The following is a 22,095-nucleotide window of genomic DNA, read 5'->3' as shown; positions in this document are numbered from 1 at the left end:
AGGCATTGTACTGCCAAACAGCTTTGAGATGAGTCATCTTCTCCAATCTCCTGCCTTTGTGGTTGATCACAAGCTTACCTACTTGGATTGCCTGGAGTTATATTTGATTATGTTGACCTCATAACACTTTTACTTCTGTGTGTTTTTGTTCTTGTTATTGTTTTTTTATTTGTTTTGTGGTTGATCACAAGCTTCAATACTTGGAATTTTTTTTTTCCAGATGTTATATGATTAGGTGGCCTCATGAATCTGTTACTTGGTGGTTTGTTTTTTTTTTTTTTTTTCTTCAAAATTTTAAGTTAGTTATCTTACATCCTCAAATTTTCCTCCTTATGTTACATCTCTTATTGAAGCTACCATGCCAAATGATATTGCAGTAATTTGATGAAGTTTGAAAAGTTTGGTTGACAAAGAGTGTGCTTTTTGTTCGCTTCCATTCCTTGTCCTTGTTATTCTACTTCTCTTTATTGCTGTCAGAAAACCCCCACGAAGATATTTTTCCAGCAAAATTACAGTTTATAATCCACCAAGTGTCATCCGTTCTAAAAAAAAAAAAAAAATCATTCAAAGCCCATTATTTGTTCTTTTGTCTTCACAAACCTTAAAACCATTATTTTTATAAGCTCTAAACCATTTAAGAGATCAAATGTTATCCTGCAATTAGAAAACAGTGGAACTTCATAAGATGAGTATGTGTTATCCTGCAATTAGAAAACAATTGCTTCAAATAGTTTAAAAATCTTATCCTCCATTCCCTTTTTATTTTTTCGGGAAAAGCTGATGTTGAAATTGGTCCTTATGCTCCCAACTAGTTCTTTCAATTTTTTGTCATATGGTGGATGTGGTAGTACTGTTGGGAAGTGCAAAGATGGCTTGCATGTTTCCATTTTTCACATGAATTGAGGAAATGGTATAACAGCCAAAAAAGCCACAAATTTCATTTTCAGATTATCTGTATTAGGTGTTCTCTACATGTAATAAGTCACAAGTTGTCCATGGGTTACATTTTTCCGACACCCATATGATGACACATGCATTTGGGGTTTAAGAAACACATCCATTGACATTTCTTGTTCCACACCACTATAAGGAGACATGTTAACATTTCTTATTCCACTACACACCACAGAAATGGCTTCCTCGATGTCAACTGCCACTTCTTCATGGCCACGAAGGATGTGTGCATGTGGCTTTGGACACTGCTTTGTAAAGATTTCTAGATCTAACAAAAACCCAGGTCGTGCATACTATGTTTGCCCTAGTCCAACGGTGCGTATTACCGCTATTCAATGCATGTACTCCTGTACTTGTCATTTACGGTTATGTCATAAATAAATGACTCTAACTACTGAACTTGTGTATGCCAGAAATGTGTTTCATGGGTAGGTTGGTGTGACGAGTTTCGCGGAGAAAGGGTTGCTAATGACCTCCCTCCGAATGACGTCGATCTGGGGTTACGTAGTGACGTTGATCGCATAGATCAGAGCCTACGTTTGCTTTGGACAGTCGTCGGTGCGTTGAGCGTCATAGTGATTGCCTTGTTGTTTCGTATGTGAGTCATGCTCATTTTGTGGGTTTCTGTATTATTTTCAAGACCGGACACCCTGACGTTGGACGTAGTTATATGTGTAACTTGCATATTATGCCTCTTTCACTGTATTAGACATGTCGATGTAATGCATTATGAACTTTTGTATGACTGTATGTATTTTCATATTCAAGAAACCTTATTTTTTGTTGTCTACGACCACTGCTACGTTGCTGTACTGTAAAGAAATTAACTAATTGGATTGCATGCGTTGTTGTATTGCTACTTCTATACATGTAATGAATTGTCTTGCGCTGTATGCTCATTTTCTTGTGAACTACACTTATGACCCACTCGTAGTGTGATGGCAACCACTCGTACTTCACCCCGTACCCCTTCAAAAACACATGGCAAGGGTGTGACATCAAGCCAAAAGTCACCTGTCCACAAATGCACTTGGGATAGTGACAACACTAAGCTGTACCTACAACTTGTCCTTGGTGAAATGAAGAAAGGTAACCGACAACTATGTGCCTTATCTAGCACTGGGTGTAAGAATATTGCCAACAAGTTCTATGAGAAAACCGGAATGCGACATTCGGCCAAACAAATTAAAAACAAATATGACAATCTGAAAAAAGATTGGGTTGCCTGGAAAAAGTTGCAAGATGCTAGTCAAGGCTTCACAGGAATAGGATATGACCAGGCCACGGGTTTGTTCACAGCACCTGAGCATTGGTGGGAGAAAATGGAAGCGGTATGACGTACTTTACTTTTCCAAATAATAGCTGCCTTCTTCATTTTATTGTTTACAAAGTAATTGTTGTTGGGTTGCTTGACATTTTTTTTTTAACTCTGTTAGATGAACCAGCGATGTGCAAAGTTCAAGACAAAGCCCTTGGAGCACTTGGAGCTTATGGAAATGGTGTACTCGGGCGCTTCTGCAACAGGAAAACATGCATGGACCCCAACTGAAATCCGTGATGATGATGTGGTCGCCAATGATGCAGACGCTGACAGTGGCATGGCACCTCTTAGTGATGGCACACCACCTATTACTGTGCCTGATAGAGGCGGCGAAAACGTGGTCGATTCTTCGCTATTTGATGATGCTCCCCCACAGTCCACTGCAGATGGATCAGCCAACGCAAAGCGTTGAAAGAGGGCAGCCCCTAGTACAGTGGCCAGTAGCATGGACAACCTTGTGGAGGCTGTTAGCAAACAAAGCAGGGAGCTGAAAGTCACCCAATATGTTGTGACAGGAAGGGGCGAGAACACTGTTGGGGATTGTCTTGCGAGGCTTATGAATGTTTCAGGATTGGAGTTGGGTGGTCCGTTATTTTCGTTTGCATGCTCGCTAATGGATTCACCGGACAACCGCGACGTCATGATGGGCCTCCCCGTTGATTGCATTGTTGCGTGGTTAAAAGAGAAGCGTGCCATATGTCATCCAACTGTTGTCAGTGGAACCCGCGGTGTATTTTTATTTGGGCGGGATGGGGTGCTTGACCTTAATTAAAGCTTGGAAGGAACAAGTGCAATGTTAACTACTTTGTGCTTTTTTTTTTTTTTTTTTTTCTCTGTTCTTATTTACTTCTATTTGTGAACTTGGGATATGTTTATTTATTTTCTTTATTTTTGTGTTTCCTATTATGGTGTGTAAAACCCAGCTGTTATGCAGTGTTGAACGTTAAACACGTTTGAATGGTAGGTGTGTGACCATTCCAAAAATTAGGAGCTTATGCATGGACAGTAGAGTATGATCATTTTTTTTTAGTTACAATTTTTTTATTTTTTTTAACTTTTGTTTTGCTTATTTACTTATGTTTCTGAACTTGGGATGTTTTTATTTATAAGCTTTTTTCTATTTTTTTAATTTTTTCCAGTTGTTATGGGTTTCCCATAAAAAAAAAAAAAAAAAAAAAAAACAGACATGTTCTCAATTAAAAAACTAATATAAATCCAAAAAGTGAAACCTATTTGTACATGCTGACTGCAATTGGAATCTTATACTTTTTGTAAAAGTTATGTGAATTGATATTTCTGCTAAAGGGGGATACACTTGCCCATGTGATGGTGTACAAATACTTGGCCAAGGTATTCACGTGCCCACGGGAATGAATTTGTAGTTGGGGAAGCCTACCTATTTATTTGTACACAGGGGTGTCCAATACATGCGCATCACAAGAGTAAGCAATTTCAGTAGCAGTTCAGATATTCACACTTCAGCTGACGTCCCCTAGTAAAGGTGTGTTCTTGTTATTCAAATTTGATTCCAATAGGCTTGCATGGTTGCAAGAGTAACATACGTTATGCATTTGAATCACCTCTTTTTTTTTCTTTGTTTTTGTTTTTTTTTGTTTTGTTTTTGTTTTTTGTTTTTTTTTTTTGTGTTCTTGGTTGAATTTGTTATACAGCATCAATGGATCCGCAAGAGGGTAGTAGCGCGGGTGTTGTGTGCAATGGCCAAATTAATACGTGGATACGCGAGACAATCGGGGAGATGGAAATGACAACATCAATGATATGGCTAGAAATTGCACGCGTGGCCAATGAGTACGCATACGTTGACAGGACTCCATTTCACACATCTGCGTTGACTGGGAGATTATGGATGCAGGAGATGCTTACAGGCCGAGAAGAAGCGTTTCAGCGTAATTTTAGGATGCCAAGGGATGTGTTCATAAAATTGTGTAACACATTAGTAGCCGATTTTGGTCTCGAACTCCCGCAGCGTCCGCATGGTATTGATGTAGTTGAGAGTGTGGGGATGTTTATATACGTGTTGCGAGGCTTCCCAAGTTGGGATATTGAAGACCGCTTCCAACACTCAGGGGAGTTGTGGCGTCATTTTAAGCGTGTTCTTAGAGCAATGAAGGAATTTACATGAGCCCACTGTCGACCGACAAGGCCTCAAAATAGTAGACATCCATACTTGGAGTCGCAACCAAAATATTTGCCATTCAGGGTGAGGTGTAACACGTTCGTTAATTTGCCATGTGTCAAAATAGTTGTGTATGTCCAAAATGTAATTTTACTAGTCACTTATGGCATGTTTGCATTATATGAGCATGCAGGACTGTATTGGGGCGTTGGATGGGACGCATGTGGAGGCAAATTTGAATCCGCGTGAGGCACCGCCATATTTTGGTCGTAAAGGACAACACACGCAAAATATCCTTGCAGTTTGCGATTTTGACTTGTGTTTTACGTTCATCTCTTGCGGCTGGAAGGGTAGTATGCATGACAGTAGAGTATTTAACGAAGTTACCGAAGATCCGGTGAAAAAATTTCCACACCCAGTAGAAGGTAAAATGAAGTGGCATTGTTCAATATCATGACTGATTTATTGTCTTGTTATTAACATTTCTTACTAATTAAAATTATTTGGACACACATAGGAAAGTATTACCTTGTTGATGCAGGGTACAAGAATCAGAAAGGCTTTCTTGCACCGTTTAAAGGATGTCGGTATCACCAAGAACAGTTCCGTGTGACTGGACGAGCACGCAACGCGAACGAAGTTTTTAACACAGTGCACTCCTCATTAAGGAGTGCAATTGAACGTACATTCGGAGTGTGGAAAGCACGCTGGGGTTTTCTACATAACATGCCTCGGTATGATTTTGGGAAAGTGCAAGTGCCATTGGTTGGGGCTTCAATGGCACTACATAATTTCATACGCCGCAACTCAAACGAAGATGAAGCATTCAACAGGGTTGCTAATGCGGAACATTTTATTTTTAGCGACATGCCCAACGCAGCAGGTGTTGGTGATGATGATGAGCTTGACCCAGTGGGTGATGATGATATAGAAATGAACGAATTTAGAAAATCTATTAGAAATGTGTTGGTGCAAAATCGCCGTGAGCTACGGCTGTAATCAATCTGTACGAATAATATATACGGTTACATATGAGGAGTTATTTTGGCCTAGTGAAGCTTTTTTTTTTTTTTTATTTTTCTTAATATTTTTATGATGAGTTATATATACAATTTTTATTTTTTAAAATTATTTATTTATTTATTTTTAATTTACATATGAGGAGTTACTTCTGTTTTGAAACCCATTTGGGAAGCTGGAAGCTGAATATCATAAGACAATTGTTTTTTTTTTTTTTTTTTAAAAAATTTTTTATCCTTGGTGAATTTTTATACAATTTGTATTTTTATTTTTTAGGAAGACATTTAAAGGTAAAAATGAAATATTTTGAATTTTTTATTTTATTTTATGTAAAAATAAAAAAAAACAAAAAAAAAAAAACGTTGCATATCCATGAGATGAGTATGTGACAGTACAAGGAGTTAGAGCATGTGAAATTCTGTAATTTGCAAATGAGAAGGGGGTATTTTGGTCATTTTACACTATGCCATGATGATATGACAACATAAAAAATTATTAACTAAAAAACTCAAAAAGTCACTTTTTACCAACTTTTCAAATCATTTATCTAAAAAAGCTAAAAACTTGATTAAAAGTTAAAAAGTCACTTTTTACCATCTTCCCAAAACAACCCAAAATGTGTGGCTGGCTGCACATGAAAAAAAAAAAAAAAATTGCCTAGGGAGTTTGCACGTGCAGGCAGGGCCGGCCTAGTGAGGTCACTAAGGCCGTCTCTTCGGTCTTTTAATTTTGAACAAAGTTTGGGGTCTTCAATATATCTTGTTGTATTATTTCATAATTATTTTAATATTAATTTAATTTATTTATTTTCATGTTATTGTATGGTATTATTTTGATTCATGTCTGATTAATATTTAATGTGAAAATTTTTATTTTTAATTAAAAATAACTTAGCAAGTGTATGAAGAGATTAAAATTTTTCCCATAAGTTGAATATTATAAAATTTATTTCTACTAAATGAAATTATTTATAGAATGTTTGATTTTAATTCAATTGCATTTTTCTAATTAAAAAAATTGTACCTTATTACTATATATTTTTTATTAGATTGATTCTAAAATAGATAACAAACAAATACATATCTTAAATGAAAAAAAGATATGAGCCTTAATTATTATTTTACATATTTTTTTATTCAGTTAAATGGAGTTAAATAAAAGATTAAAAAAATGTCATGGCATCCCTTAGTGAACATTAAAATATATAATTAATAAGTCATATTATTGAGTCATGTCATACTTAGATTCATGTTAAAAAATAATCAATCCTAACTTACTAATTTTATATATTGCTTGAGTTGTGTAAAAAATTCTCATCTTTACCCCCAATTAATTTTAGTTCTTATAGCATTGGCAAGGTAAAAAAGTAATATTCAATTCAACTAATTGAACTTCAACTATTTTATATATATATATATATATTATCTAAATTTTGTTAAATTATAATGCAATAGAAATAAATTTTTATCCTTTTTATTTTATCCAAATATATTTTTTTTAAGATAATGATACATAAAGGGTTCAATTTAAAAAATTCGCCTTAAACCTCTAATAACTCAGGGCCGGCCCTGCGTGTAGGAGGAGGTTGCGTTTGATAGAGTTTTGTAATTATGATTTGAGAGTATGAGTTGTATTTTGAGTTTGTGAGGTTTGAAATTATGATTTGAGTGTAGAAAATTTGTTTGGTAAGAGTTTTGAAAAGAGTTTTGTATTGAGTAGAGAATATTTGATGTAACATTTGATATTTGATACACAAACTTACAACACATAACTAAACATACAACTCAAAATTATTTTAAAACACATAATTTTTTTTAAAAAATTCAAAAAATATTTTTTTCGAATATATAAATATTAATATATCAATTGCAAAAAAAAAAAAAAAAAATTCACTATTTCGATTAACCGGCCGAACGACCGGTTAAGCCAAATTTTAAAAAAAAATTTGAAAAACACGCTCTATTTGACAGAGTTCTTTACAGAGTTGTGAAAAATTAATTCGACAACTCCATCTAAACATCATGCTCAAACCTGTATGCAAAAAACTAGTTGAAAACATAAACAAACAGAGCCTTAACTTCAAGAAGTCGCTGTGGGCGTCATGGTTGGGCAGCGTACGAAATCAAGTCACACGACTCAACGACAACTCCACCTGTGACCATCTCAGCGAGCCATCGGCGCTTCGCTCTTCTTCGTTTTCGACCGAGTCAACGATCTCCCTCCCCACAAACTCACCTCATTATTGTCTCTCTTCTTTTTTCTAGAGAGAGAGAGAGAGAGAGAGAAACACACACAATTCCATTCAATTCAATTCGAGAGAGATAGAATGGCTTTGTTCAGAAAGCTCATCCAACTCTCCTCCACAGCCAGACAATCATCATCACTTAAGCCCAAGTTGAGTGTGACACCTTCTCTAGCCCTAGCCGGTTCGTTTTGGGGGTTCAGCACGACGAGTAGGCAAGCCGGGTTGGGTCCGACGAAGCCCGACGAGAAGCCGAGGGTGGTGGTGTTGGGATCCGGGTGGGCCGGTTGTAGGTTCATGAAGGGGATTGACACCAATCTCTACGACGTGGTTTGCGTATCACCTAGGAACCATATGGTTTTCACTCCCCTTTTGGCTTCCACCTGCGTTGGCACTCTCGAGTTCCGCTCCGTCGCCGAGCCCATTGGCCGGATTCAGCCTGCCATTTCTTCTGAACCCGGTTCTTACTTCCTTCTCGCTAATTGCACTGGCCTTGATCCCCATAACCACGCGGTAATCCCAATTTTGCCCCTTTTGTGTGTTTTTTTTTTTTTTTTGTTTTGTTTTGTTTTGAAAGTCTGTTTGGTAGCGGTGATTCTGTAGTGTGGGAAAGGAAAAGAAAAGAAAAGAAAATAAATTGGTTCTGAATTTTTAATGTTTTGTTACAGTGAAATTGGGTAAACAGACAACTATTGACATTGCTTTTGACTTTTCAGAAGCTTCATAAATCAGTAAACAAGTGTAAAACGCTAACATACATGATACTAATTGTATTGGCTTTTAATTTTTCTGAAAATAAAATCAAGTCATGGCACAGTGAACCTTTTCCTTTTCTTTTTCTTTTTCTTTTTCTTTTGCTTAATTTTCTTGTGAATTGGTTGGAGGGGAAAGCTAGGGTGATTGGGGACATTTTATGGGTAGCACTAATAAAGTGAATGAATAGAAAATTGTCACTTGGCGGCACAATGGCTAGTGCTATTCGTCCTGAGTCCTTTGGTGTGGGTTCGATCCATGGAATCAACATATCTACAAAAATGGTATAAATTTGTGCACCTATAACCTCTCCTCAACCCCTGCCATAAGTGGGAGTCTTGTGAATTAGGTATGACAGTTTTACTAATAAGTGAACAAATTAGAGTTTCATGATTATCATTGTGACGGGAACCTTTTCTTCGTAATTTGCAAATCTTTGATTTTGCTTTGGGAAAAGGATTTTTTTTAAGGTTCCCATATGGCACCACATGTCATTGCCCCCACACCAATCATCAATTGTCATCCCTCATATTGTTAGGTAAAATAATAGCATAAAAGTGATGGATCAGACTATATAAACCAATCACATTCAAGTTGGACACCACCAAAGTATTTAAAGGCAAATGTGTAACGCAAGTCATTTTACCCCATGTGAGGTGAGACAACCTCTACAAGTCAAACTGTAAGTATTGCGAATTTTGAATTTTTATATTTAGTAATTAAATAAAATATTTTAAAACAGAAAAAATTATTATAAATGAAATATAAAGATCTAAATACTTTTCTTCTCAAGGTGTTGAACATTTCAATGCAAAGAAGGAAACATGTCCCATCGAAGGTGAAATTGACCTTCTTTGCTTCAATTATTGAGCTTCTTACTTGAGCCTTAGTTTTTTGTTTTTTCTTTGGGGTAAATTACCAATAGATCCTACGTTTGAGACTTAGGGGTTGTTTGGGGTGTCTTAAATAAGTACACTTTTTGTCTTTTTAGACTAAAAAGTTGAGGAAAAAATATATGGATGTTTGAGTTAACTTTTTGACTTTTTATAGAAAAATGTGTATTAAAAAATTATATAAAGAAGTGTGTAGGAGAAGATTAGAGATGTGTGTTGTACAGCCGTACAATCTGTTGAGCCGAATTGGTGGTAAGAAATTATTGGCTACTTTCGGGCATTGCACTGGACGGTTTTATTCGGCCCGTGGGGCCCATCACGGGTCCCATTTTGATAATCTGAACTGTTCCATGTGTAGAACTCGTCGAGTACTATATACCTATAAAAAATCATATTGATCAGATATTGATAGCTATCTGATCAGCTTTATTTTTTTTTCAATCGTTACTTATAACACCATCTATTTTTTTTTATACAAAACTGATTTGATCATGATGTTATTGATATCCGATCAATGTGATTTTTTACAGACATATAGTACTCGACGAGTTCTACACATTGAACGGTTCAGATAATCAAAATGGGACCCGTGATGGGTCCCCACGGGCCGAACAACACTGCGTGAAAATTGCACTCAAACTGTGCAATTTTGTTCGGCCACACGCAGCACAGAGCTGAACAACAGTGATTGCAGTTGTACTTTTGTGTGAAAAATTAATTTTTTAATTTTTTTTTTTAGTGAATAGTGATAACTTTTTAACTTTTTGAGTAACTTTTTGACTTTTTATTTTTTTGGGGAGATGCCAAACTTGGCCTTATTATCCATTAAGTCCTATTGATAAATTTAGTAGTCTCTCTGATCTTTATGAATAAATTTACAGTGATAAATTTATCAGTCCTAACCTGGAGGTAAATAAGTCTAGTTAATAGGATTAATTGGTAAGTACCTATTTTCTTTGTTGGTTAGTTAATTTATTTTATTATTTATTTATTTATTTTTTTACAAATACAAAAGATATTTTTCTTTTTATTGTATAAACCATGTATTAGACTAGCTTAACAATAATCCAAGACAAACACTCTACATGCGTACTCCTCATATTATTTATGCGCAAAAAGTGCAATTGAGGGGCACGCCTCCTCAGACTGTGATGCGGAAGACTTTGGGGAGTATTCCTTCAAAAATAAGTCTCAATGTGTTATACTTTTGCCTCATCTCAAGGGGTGCCTCAATAATGCCTTTAGAGCTTTGAGTACTGCAAATACCTTACAACACCCAAAAACTTCCCCCGGTTGGGAAATTAGGAGAGAAGAAAAGAAGAAAAAGGAGATTGTTATTATTCTGTCTTGTTTGGATAATGAAAGGGGACAAAAGAGAAGAAAATATAGTGCTATCCTTTCCTCTGGTTTGAGATAGATGGTGGAGAGAAAACAAAAGATAAAAGAGTTTATTATATAAGAAATTGGTATAAAAAAAGAACCCAATTTAAAGAAAATAAAAATTAGCGGCAAGTAGTTTTGAGATACCAGGTTTTATTTTTCTATAATTTCTTGGCAACCGGCACAACAAATGGCCATTTTGTTTTCAGTCCTGAAAATAATGATGACGCAATTTAAGTTTTCTATACTAGGTGCATTGCCAAACTGTCACTGATGGAGCAGATAGCTTGGATCCATGGGATTTTAAAATCTCTTATGACAAGTTAGTCATTGCGGCTGGATCTCAACCTTTGACTTTTGGAATTAAGGGTGTAACTGAGCATGCAGTTTTCCTTCGTGAAGTTTATCATGCTCAGGAAATCCGGAGGAAATTACTCCTAAACTTGATGTTGTCTGACGTGCCTGGTATGCTACTAAGATATTGATAACATTGAGAATTCTTTCATCTAATGTAGACTCTTATGGTAACTTCTTCTAATTGGTGTGAGTTGAGACAGGAGTTACTGAGGAAGAAAAGCGTAGACTTCTACACTGTGTTGTTGTTGGTGGTGGTCCAACGGGAGTGGAGTTCAGTGGTGAACTTAGTGATTTTATCATCAAGGATGTACATCAAAGATATGCCCATGTGAAAAATTATATTCATGTTACGTTGATTGAGGTTAGTCAGTTGGAAATTTTTGCAATGGAATTGATCAAACTGATCTTGTTAATATTTTTATGAGGGCACTAAATCTACAGCCAAATTTGATGCTTGCACAACCCTCAATCGAGTTTGGTTGTGAATTTATCATTAACCTATTTTATTGCATTGGGTTGCTACCTTCACTAGAGTTGCTGGCCCCCAATATTGTTAATTTGTTTTGGGAGCCATAAGGGAATGATGTTATTACTACTTATTTGTGACATACCACAGCTGTGCTGATAATGTTTTGAATACCATCGTCTTTACAGGCAAACGAGATATTATCTTCTTTCGATGATCGCCTCCGGAAATATGCGACAAAGCAGTTAGTAAAGGTGAGAGATAATTGACTGGGTAGAAGGATTTGCGAAGACTACAATTGGCTGTCTTAGAAGTTGATTTTACTGCATAGTTTCATATTGGAACTTGAAATATCTCCATTCTAGTGTGCCACATATAAAGGACCTTTTCATTTTGTCAACCCAGAACAAACACACACACTCTCTCTCTCTCTCTCTCTGGTTTTTTTTTTTTTTTGTTTTATTGCATCTTTGAGATTTTAACCTTTAAGATAAGATGACAATAATTTAATGCATTCACTCAAGTAAAAAAAGTACTAATTTCTGAGACTACCACTTTGTTCAGCATAATAGATGCATTCACTCTTATCTGGAAAATAATAATTTTGAAGTCATTATATCATCTAGCTTTAAATTTTCAAACGCACAACTTTTTTATTTTTTTATTTTTTTTAATTCGTGGATACGGAGGAACCACAGCTGTACCATGCAGTGCCAGGCAAGCCCATATTTTACCTCCAACTTTGGCATTAAGGCATGTAGGACAGCATTCATTGCACATTCTATATCAGTTGGTCTAAAAAATATCATCCTGCATAGGGCAGATTTGATTTGCTTTTTATCATGGTTAGTAGTCTGTTTATGGCTGTTTCTGTCATTCATGTCTTGTGCTGCTGTTTTATGATTGCTGCATGGATGCTGTTACACAAGCTGCATCGTAGCTGAAATAACCTGTAGAGAGAGAGAGAGAGAGAGAGATCACATCCTTGCTGCTTAGCATATTGCTGTACACTCTGATCAGGTTGTTAACTGACTTCTCTTTTTAAGAAAAAATTGTTGATGAATAAATTGTTTCACTAAAAAGTGCCAAAGAGCTTGTTGGAAGAGAGGAACTCTAATTTGTGTGCAGGGGCGTTGGCCCGACCCAACTGCACCAATGATCAAACCTTGGGAGTTGTATCAAGTAGATATAGTGGGTAGGTGTGATAAACCCTATGAGGTATCACATGTCTTGATTAAGGTATGGTTATCTTCTTGTAGAGGTCTTGATATTGTCTGACACTAGTCAAAGTGGAGTCGTCACAAGGGGGTGGAACAAACAATATTGATGATCCCTTCAACTCTAGGCATCCACAAGTCTTTGGTAATCCCACATGGGTGATGGGTTGTTTCGGCATCCTGAGGCACTGACCTGCCTAAGCAGACTATATAGCATCACAGTGAGATTCTGAATTTGATCAGAGGTTAGGCGAGGTGTGCCGGTGAGAGGATGAGGCAAGCTGAGGCAAGATGTGCAGCACCTAGTCATGGGAGGAGCAGAGAGTCAACGTGAGGTTCCAAGGTATGCCTTATACTGTGGGTGATGACATGGTTTGCTAGGCACAGATTCCTACTGTGAGTAATTAGTGTGTCAATAATTGAAGTGGTGATTGTGCTATATATTTTGGGAAATAAACATGTTTTAATGTGCAATGTTTGTCATGGGGTGGCTACAACTAGAAATTAGTTACTCAATTGTTTTAATGGAGTTTTGCTACTGTATGGGCATGAATTTTATGTACTAGTGTGATAGGAAAAATGCCTACCCTCTCTTAATTGTGCGTTGAGAACTTTAGATATACACACCTTTGAGATGAAATTATCCTTAATTTGGTACAAGAGATGAACGTGCTGAACATCCACTCACCATTTCTATTGACCTCAGTTTTTCTTGAGGAAACAGAAAATTACAAGCATTACATGTCCTACATTGTTGGTGTGTTATGAAGCATGGATACTTCAAAAAACATGCCGTACCCGTACCGGGTATTTACCGGCGTATGGTACTTCTGCATATGTACAAGATACTCGAAACACGTACTCAAATTTTTTCTTTTTAATTTTTGGCATACCTAGATGTACCTAGTATATACCCAAGCTGTACCGTACCATACCTCAGTTGAAATAATATTTTCTTTTACTATACAGATAAAATTCCTTTCACTAATTTTTTTTTATTATTTTTTGTTTTATGCTTAGCATGATTTTAAAATTAAACTATAATTTGGAAGTTATTTAATATATTGACATTTAATTCTGATTTATATCTTTACTTTTGACATTAAATGTTAATTATAGGTTAGACCTTAACAATTAAACCATTTAATTAATTTTTGCATTACTCTAAATTAAAAATAAATATTTTTTTACAAGCGTACCAAGCCGTACCCGTACCCGTACCCTATTTTTTTTGAATTTTACCGTATCAACGTACCTGTATTGTATCGGTACTAGTACCAGTACTCATACCCGTACTCGTGCTTCGTAGTTGGTGTGTCTTTGGGTAAATCTGAGGGCATGAAGACGGGGTTTTCTTCATCTTTGGCTTTCATCGATTGACTGAAGTCTATGCATCCTTGTTTGATTTGGGTTATTTTAGTTATCTATGTACTAGAGGAACAAATTTAGAAGTTATTCTTCAAAATTTGTGTAAACTATTTTTCCTTTTGTTTCTACAGTGTACACATCATTTTGGGACTGTCCTAAAGTGGAAGTGTCAGAGGTGACATGCATGTCATTGTTTGACTTTGGGCACTGTGCTCTTTAGTGTTTGGGTAACTTACTTATCAAACCAAGAGTTCTTAAGAGGGTTTACATATTTTTTTCAAGGTCTCTTCTAGTTGGTAGAGTCATTTTTGCAGATGAGTCCTTTTTTTTTTTTGATCAAGCAGATGAGTCATTAAGTTCAAAAACTATGAACTTAAGTTGGAGTCATGAGACAGGAAACATAAATCCAGGAAGAAAGTTAAGCAGAACTACTATTGCCAGAGCAACACTTTCCTGCCCCAGTAAGGTCTACTTTGGATAGTTTGTACATGATGCTGTGGCAGTCACATTGCTCTGGACACAAGATCATTTTTACTCTCGCAGTCTCTGCTCATCTTGTACCATTTGGATGTCTTCTGCTTCCTATGACATACTATGACATCTTTCCTTGTGATTTCTATGCTTTGCTACCATAACTTGACATGTGTTACGAGAACAAAGCCTTTATCTATTAACTGGTCATATTTATGTCATCCTTGCATCACATGTTAAAAAATTCTTCTTCTTCTTCTTCTTTTTTTCGGAGTGTTTCATTTTAATCTGTAAGTTTCTCTCAGTCAGGAGTTCGACTTGTTCGTGGTATTGTGAAGGATGTTCAATCTGAGAAGATAATACTTAATGATGGTACTGACGTTCCCTATGGGCTATTAGTATGGTCTACTGGTGTTGGTCCCTCAGATTTCGTAAACAATCTTGAACTTCCCAAAGCTCCTGGTGGCAGGTAAATTATAAGTTCTGTTTTCAGCTATTCATATTTGCCGTACTTTTTGTTAGGCATCCAAAATGGGCTGGCTCATCCTAGCTTCTCCTGGGCTGGGTCAGACTCAGCCCAGCCAGGCCGAGTCAATCTCAAAATCCTGGGCCCAACCCAAGGAACTTGGTGTTTTTCTGGGCACACGCTTCTTTTTCTTTTCAAAATTTTTCTAAATAATTGGGCTGGGCTTCAGTCCAAATTTCATGCCTACTTTTTCCATCCAACTGTTGAACACTTGAACATCAGTATGTTCTTGTAAACTCCTTTTCTGCCTTTACTGTTTGCCGGATTAGTTTCCAAACATTATGCTTTGTCTGATGAAATGGATTTTTGTTGGTGTTCACTGGAAGAGAATAATAAAACATTCATGTTTACAGGATTGGTGTTGATGAGTGGCTACGTGTCCCTTCTGTTCAGGATGTGTTCTCAATTGGCGACTGTAGTGGGTTCCTTGAAAGTACGGGCAGACCAACCCTTCCAGCTTTGGCCCAGGTAAGTTGTGAAGAAATTCAGCTCATCAGATTTTCTACCAGTTGATGAAATTTTAAATATTTTAATATTTGAAACTGAGGTGTTTAAATTAGTGTACATTAAAAATATGGTAAAGGGAAGCCCAATGCAAAAGGCTACTGCCACTGCAGGGTCAAGGACTCCAGAGGGGTCAGATGTCCGCAACCTTATTGTTGCACGAAGGCCTGCTCTCTACTTTACAAATGCGGTCTATTGTTTGACGAGTGATAATCCCTTGAATTATGTCAATTGGCGAATTTGAGAGCACAAATTAGTTTGCTCATCAGGGCCAAAGAAAACATCCTCTCTCTGAAAATTACGAGTTAATTCTTATAACTTGATGCCTGATGCTAAAATAGCAAAATTTCAGATCTCACATTCTAAACCAGTGGGTTGAGGCATCAAGTTATAAGTTTATGAGAAACAAATTAAAATCTTCAAATTAGATGTTGCCTTATGGAAATTGCATTGTAGCTTCTTAGTTATCATTCTAAAAGTTTTTAATTACTGTTGTTTTATTGGAAATTTCAATCCATTTTATATCTTTCCTTATACCAACTTATTCAATTTCATGGTTTGTCTGATCTCATATTCTAAAGCAACATAATTATGATGACAATAAACATACATTTGTTTTAGGTCATACCCTGAAAATAAAATGAACTCTTCAATGCTCTTCGTTGTGACAACTGACAATAGCTTATATCAGCTTATTCAATTTCTTGGTTTGTCTGATCTCACATTTTAAAGCAACAAAAGTTTATAATGACAATAACCATACATTTGTTTTAGGTCATACTTTGAAAGTCAAATGAACTCTTCAATGCTTTTTGTTGTGACAACTGACAACTGGCCCTTATAGTGAAAGGACATTGTGGATAGGGGCTGCAAATGAATTGAGCTGCTTGCGAGCTCGGCTCGGTTTGGTTTGGTTTGACTCAGTTTGTTATGTATATAAATGAACCTGAGCCTGATTTTTGGGATCATTTAATAAACGAGCCGAGCTTGAGCTACAATAAGTTCGGCTCGTTTATTATTTATTTAAATAATTGGATAAATATATTTTTTATGTATTAAATAATATAAAATGTGTTATATATGTATATTTAATGTAGAATAATACTTTAACAAGCCTGAGCTTGATTATATAGGAGAGGGTTTGGGTAGTAGGTGAGGAGTAGGTGAGGGTAAATTGGTGGTAGGTGGAGTGTAGTAGGTGAGTGTGAATGGTAAATTCTAACAGCCCCCTGCAAACTCAAGGAGGATAGAAACTAACCAACTTGAGTTTGGAGAGAGTTACAAAACAAGAAAATACATAAAAATAATAAAAAAGGATAGGAGACACTGTAGGGTCGTGTCAGACCATTGGTGAAGACACTGAATGGTGGTGTCATAACGTTGTAGAGGACACTGTATGGGGGTGTCAAACCGATGTAGAAGACAGTTTATGGGGTCATGTCGGACCGTTGTAGAAGACAATGTTGTGACAGTTTACGGAGTCTTGCTGGACCCTTGTAGAAACTAACCGGAATCAATGTCGGGACAGTTTACAGAGTCTTGTCGGACCCATGTAGAAACTAACCGGAATCTATGTCGGGACAGTTTACAGAGTCTTGTCGGACCCATAAAGGAGCTAACCGGAATCAATGTCGGGACAGTTTATGGGGTCTTGTCGGACCGTTGAAAAAACTAACCGGAATCAAATGTCGGGACAGTTTATAGGGTCATGTCGGACCGTTGTAAAAGTTGCACCCTCAAAAGGTGTGCCCAATTTTTTCAAAAGGCGTGCCATCAAAAGGCGTGCCATCAAAAGGCGTGCCCACTTTATCAAAAGATGTGCCATGAAAAGGCGTGCCAGTTTGTCGGGCGGCAAGAGGCGCGCAATGCGCGTGGCTGGCCCTGGCTATTTAAAACAAGGTTGAGGCGAAGGCTGTGCATACGAGTCTGAAACCTCTGAACGCTCGGAGAGCTTGTCTCTGCAAATCTTGAAACACCCGGAAACTAACCCTTCTCTGAAACACTTAGCAACTCAAAAACATGGCCTCTTCTTCCCGTCCAGCTACCCAGAACCTGCTCACGCTCTTTCCAGAACTGAACGAGCCCACAAGAGAAATAACTGGTGCGGTGGCCAGTGAACCGCAACCAAACACCTCTGGTTTTGCTCCATTGAACTTTCCGATGCGGTCGGTGGAGCAAAAAATGGCGATGCAAACTGATATTGAGGCTAATCAGTATACTCTGAAGTCATGCGTGGAAACCATGACGGCGGTCACAAATTTGTCGAACCGGCTGCAGAGTAGGACAAATGAGGTGCAGCATGTAAACTCCCAGCTGGCTCTGCTCCAACGCATGTATAAGGATGCGCGAACAGAGATAAGCGTGCTAAGGGCAGAAAACAAGGAGCTGAAGCGGAAGGCCACCGTGATGTTCCGATTTGGAGGTCCTCCATATGCTGCAGTGGAGGAGTATGGGGGAGTGAACGTGCTCGGTGGCGTAGAAAACACGGAGGCAGCACCGTCAAGGGCCGCGCAGGACGGAGGTAAGAAGAAGAGACCTGCAGCAGAGTAGAGAAGAAAAATCCCACTGTGGGTGTGGGTGTGTGTGTTTGTATTTTTTTTTTTTTTTTTTTTTTTTTTTTTTGGTGTAAAATGGTGATCGGGGTTGATCCCTAATATAAATAAAACAAAGTGTTGTGCAAATCTGTAATTTTTTTTTTTTTTTTTTTTTTTTGTTTTAAAAAAAAAATGGAATGAAAAATTATTTGAAAAAAAGCTGGCTCACTGTTCGTGGAAAAGTGTTTAAAAGAAATAAAGAAAAGAGGGAAGTGAGTTGGTGGACTAAGCACTGAGAGAATAAAAAAAATTGAGAACAACGCTGGTGGAGTAATATAATAAAAATATATATATATATATATATATATATATAAAATAAAGAAAGGTGGAGAGAGACATGCCCATGTGGGGCGGTGGGTTGGAAAATATTTTTTTTAAAAAAAGAGAGAGAAAGTGTGTGCTATGTCCCCCTGTGGTTCAGCCGAGAGAGAGAGGAGGTGCTGCATGTGTATTTCTTTACATTTTCAACACTCAAAAGTTCCTGAAAATGCTTTTCTGGATCCCCACTCTCATCAAATTCTTTGCATCTTGTCGGGTGCACACCAACGGTACAGAAAAGCCTTGCATCTGTTTTTGCAATAGCAAGAGCTTCCTTTGATTCCTCAAGTGACCCGTCAGTGACGATGATTCGGTCAACACCAGCACTCCAAGCCCTAGTCAAAACTGCTGCAATATCAGGTATGTGGCATTGCTTGCCATTGTAGATACCTCTGAACATGTTATCTGTGAAGTTCACAGCTATGTCTATCATTCGAATTGTGATAATGGGCCATGGAGAGAGAGAGATTTGGGCAGAGAGTGTGTATCTGAGAGAGTAAGTCTTCAAATGTGTTGAGTATGAGGCCGTCAGCTCGAGGAACTTGATGTCTCCGGTCATGTAGAGTCGGATGTTTGGGTCATCGAGGTCGCCTCTTCGGCAGAAGCTCGGAAGATCTCGACGCCGGAGAACACCTTCCATGCCCGGCATGCGTGATGTCAGCGCATCCAACTCATTTTCTTGGAAAGGAAATTCTCCAGATTGAAGGAGGATGGGAAGGCAGAAGAAAAGCCAGAGAGAACAAGGGCGGATAGTACGGCAGCAAACGATGATGGACTTGAGCTCCTCGACTTGGGTTACGGTGCAGAGTTGCCATGGATCTGCGGAGTTTTTGACACGGTCAGCTTCGGTCTCAACAGCAGCCTTGTCGAAAAATCTAAACTTTTCAGTGTGCTTGAGCTTGCGGCTTCCTTTGATGTTACATTCCTCATCTGCAGTCTCATAAAGAAGAGACTTATCGTCAGGAACTTTTACAGTAGATGTTATTATGGACGCAACCACCACTTGGATAATCTGTGTCAAGGGATGTTGATGAATCGGAGGAGACGACTGCGGATGTGGTCGGTGACCAGGAAGGTGACGTGGAGTCCGGATAGGCATAGAAGTTTTGCTAGCTTCAGCATGGAGTTTACAGGCCCCTGTAAGGGTAGGAGGAATATGAGTACATGAGGAGGAGAATGGAGTGCCTGTTGGTGGTGTTGTTGAAGAATCTGCCATTGAAGAAGAAATTTTGGGTTTGTTCGGCGAGGTGATGACGAAGAGTGAAGGTATGTGTAGAAAATTCTTGTGGACTAGATGGAGGTCCGGCGGACGGCTAAGGTGAGGTTGCCGCCCGCCGGTGAAGCGAAAAATACTAGGTTCTAAACCCGCTCTGATACCATTTTAAAAATACTGTATTATTGATTGTTTGATCTTGATATATTGTATTACAAATCAGAGGGGCATTATATAGGAGAGGGTTTGGGTAGTAGGTGAGGAGTAGGTGAGGGTAAATTGGTGGTAGGTGGAGTGTAGTAGGTGAGTGTGAATGGTAAATTCTAACATTATGTATATAAATGAACCTGAGCCTGATTTTTGGGATCATTTAATAAACGAGCCGAGCTTGAGCTACAATAAGTTCGGCTCGTTTATTATTTATTTAAATAATTGGATAAATATATTTTTTATGTATTAAATAATATAAAATGTGTTATATATGTATATTTAATGTAGAATAATACTTTAACAAGCCTGAGCTTGATTATATAGGCAAACTTTTTCTTCATTATTGAGCTTCAAGGGAAACTCGAGCTGGACTAATTTTTAAGCGGAGATTGAGCTTGATAAACAAACAAGCCGAGCTCGAGTATTACAAACATTGACTCCCTTTGCGATGGTGATCAGTGGATATCCTAAACAATGATTTGCAATACAGACAAATATTATTCTGGCAGACTATTTTGAATGTGATTTTTTTTTCCCCCCTGCATCAGACATTTTTTAGTGACAGTTGCTTCAGGTGTAATTTTCAGCAGACTCGTTGCAGCTATTTCTGGTTCTCTGATCTTCCATTTGGGTGCTTGAAACAGGTTGCAGAGCGGCAAGGAAAATATCTAGCAAGTCAACTGAACAAGATTGGTAAAGCTGGTGGGGGACATGCAAATGCGGCAAAAGATAATGAATTAGGAGAACCGTTTGTCTACAAGCATTTGGGGAGCATGGCAACTATTGGCAGTTTCAAGGCTCTCGTGGACCTCAGGCAGAGCAAGGTAAATTCGTGACACCTCACAGCCTTCACTCTCTTTATGCTATTAACAAACGTAGTGTTGCTGAATTATGGAGCACTTTCTGTAGGAGGGGAAAGGGTTATCTATGGCAGGGTTTGTTAGTTGGTTTATTTGGCGCTCTGCGTATCTCACGCGTGTCTTAAGCTGGAGAAACCGATTCTATGTGGCAATCAACTGGGCTACAACTTTTGTTTTTGGCCGTGATATAAGCCGGATATAGATTGGAGTAGAGAAAGAACAAACGGTTTCGATGACAGGCTCCATAGTTATTTGGCCTTTTTAGACCATACTCCTGTCTTGCAGGAATTGGTGCACCATACTTGTCCACGACTCTGATGAGTTTTTCCATGTGTGATCGGGAATGGGATGCGATGAAATAGTTGCATACTGTGTGATTTGCTTCGAGCATTTATGTGATTTTCACTTAATAGTAGCAATGTGAAGAATGTAAGTTGGGGTTGCACAGATGAGCTTGGAATGAAGAAACTAGTGATGCATGTTTTCCCATTCGGATATACTACTAGTTCTATAATTTTTTTTTGTTGGCTGTCGACAATTTCACAATCCGTCTTACAATTTTTTCATTGTGAACTTAATAATCCTTGGTATTTTGTATTGAATTTTGTCGCTGAGCAATCATTCAGGAGCGCACTGGTAATATATCTTCGGTCTTTTGTATTGAATTTTTATAAGAAATGCTGAGCATTCATTCAAGAGCACACTTGGCAATAAGAATTCAAGCTGTAGTGGAAGAGGAACTTCTTGTGTTCCAAAAGCCTTTTTGTTTCTTGGGTTCATTGGAATGGAGGTCAATTGAAAATGGGATCATTCTTTATCTTTCTTACAGAATGATTATTCATTTATAATGATAAATGACAATTTTATTTGCGATGTATGTTTTCATACTTGCTGAAATTATCATGCTATTCATTTTTGTTCAAATGAACCAAATATAACACAAGTGTTATTGTTGAAATGGTATGCCAAAGTAATTTTTGGCTTGTTAAAGAGTTAAAATGTTATTTTTAGCAATGTTGTTCAAATGGTGCAAAGGAGAGTTATATTGCTATTTTTGTGAACCCTCATCGCAATGCGATAGAAAGAAAATTCTACGTGTGCCAAACTTTATGTTTTATTCAGTAAAAGATTCGACGATACTATAATGTTTATTTTAGCCATAATTTACTCTTCACTATTAATTTAGCCATAGAAGTTCAACGCTGTTCAAATGGTTTGCAGGAGAGAGAGGGAATTACATTGCTAATCACTTTCACTATTAGTTTAGCCGCAGTTGATTTTTTCGAAACAT

The 22,095-nt window shown here is 37.5% G+C and overlaps 2 protein-coding genes across 2 annotated transcripts; both read left to right on the top strand.

Annotated features, from left to right (window-relative positions):
- Positions 1-1,892: 1,892 nt before the first annotated feature.
- Positions 1,893-2,687, top strand: LOC145821589 (L10-interacting MYB domain-containing protein-like). Its single transcript, XM_082918119.1, has 2 exons — positions 1,893-2,285; positions 2,391-2,687. Exons 1-2 carry the CDS (start codon positions 1,893-1,895, stop codon positions 2,685-2,687), a joined length of 690 nt encoding a protein of 229 aa, XP_082774245.1.
- A 4,624-nt stretch (positions 2,688-7,311) lies between these two features.
- Positions 7,312-21,544, top strand: LOC114283959 (internal alternative NAD(P)H-ubiquinone oxidoreductase A1, mitochondrial). The gene is made up of 8 exons (XM_028226829.2): positions 7,312-8,187; positions 10,952-11,165; positions 11,258-11,418; positions 11,712-11,777; positions 14,885-15,048; positions 15,459-15,573; positions 20,589-20,768; positions 20,854-21,544. Exons 1-8 carry the CDS (start codon positions 7,759-7,761, stop codon positions 21,004-21,006), a joined length of 1,482 nt encoding a protein of 493 aa, XP_028082630.1. The 5' UTR covers positions 7,312-7,758; the 3' UTR covers positions 21,007-21,544.
- Positions 21,545-22,095: the final 551 nt, after the last annotated feature.

The sequence above is a fragment of the Camellia sinensis genome, chromosome 3, assembly GCF_055761805.1.
Source record: "Camellia sinensis isolate YWXY chromosome 3, ASM5576180v1, whole genome shotgun sequence".
Taxonomy (NCBI): domain Eukaryota; kingdom Viridiplantae; phylum Streptophyta; class Magnoliopsida; order Ericales; family Theaceae; genus Camellia; species Camellia sinensis.
Note: the sequence above shows the minus strand (reverse complement) of the source record. Positions and strands in the feature narration are given on the sequence as shown.

What these genes read in the sequence shown, in the direction of transcription:
- LOC145821589 (XM_082918119.1), top strand. Translation starts at nt 1,893, where the DNA reads ATGGCAACCACTCGTACTTCACCCCGTACCCCTTCAAAAACACATGGC. An exon ending in GGTGGGAGAAAATGGAAGCG is followed by an intron (nt 2,286 to 2,390) that starts GTATGACGTACT and finishes TAACTCTGTTAG; the next exon opens with ATGAACCAGCGATGTGCAAA.
- LOC114283959 (XM_028226829.2), top strand. Translation starts at nt 7,759, where the DNA reads ATGGCTTTGTTCAGAAAGCTCATCCAACTCTCCTCCACAGCCAGACAA. An exon ending in GATGTTGTCTGACGTGCCTG is followed by an intron (nt 11,166 to 11,257) that starts GTATGCTACTAA and finishes GAGTTGAGACAG; the next exon opens with GAGTTACTGAGGAAGAAAAG. An exon ending in TTCATGTTACGTTGATTGAG is followed by an intron (nt 11,419 to 11,711) that starts GTTAGTCAGTTG and finishes TCGTCTTTACAG; the next exon opens with GCAAACGAGATATTATCTTC.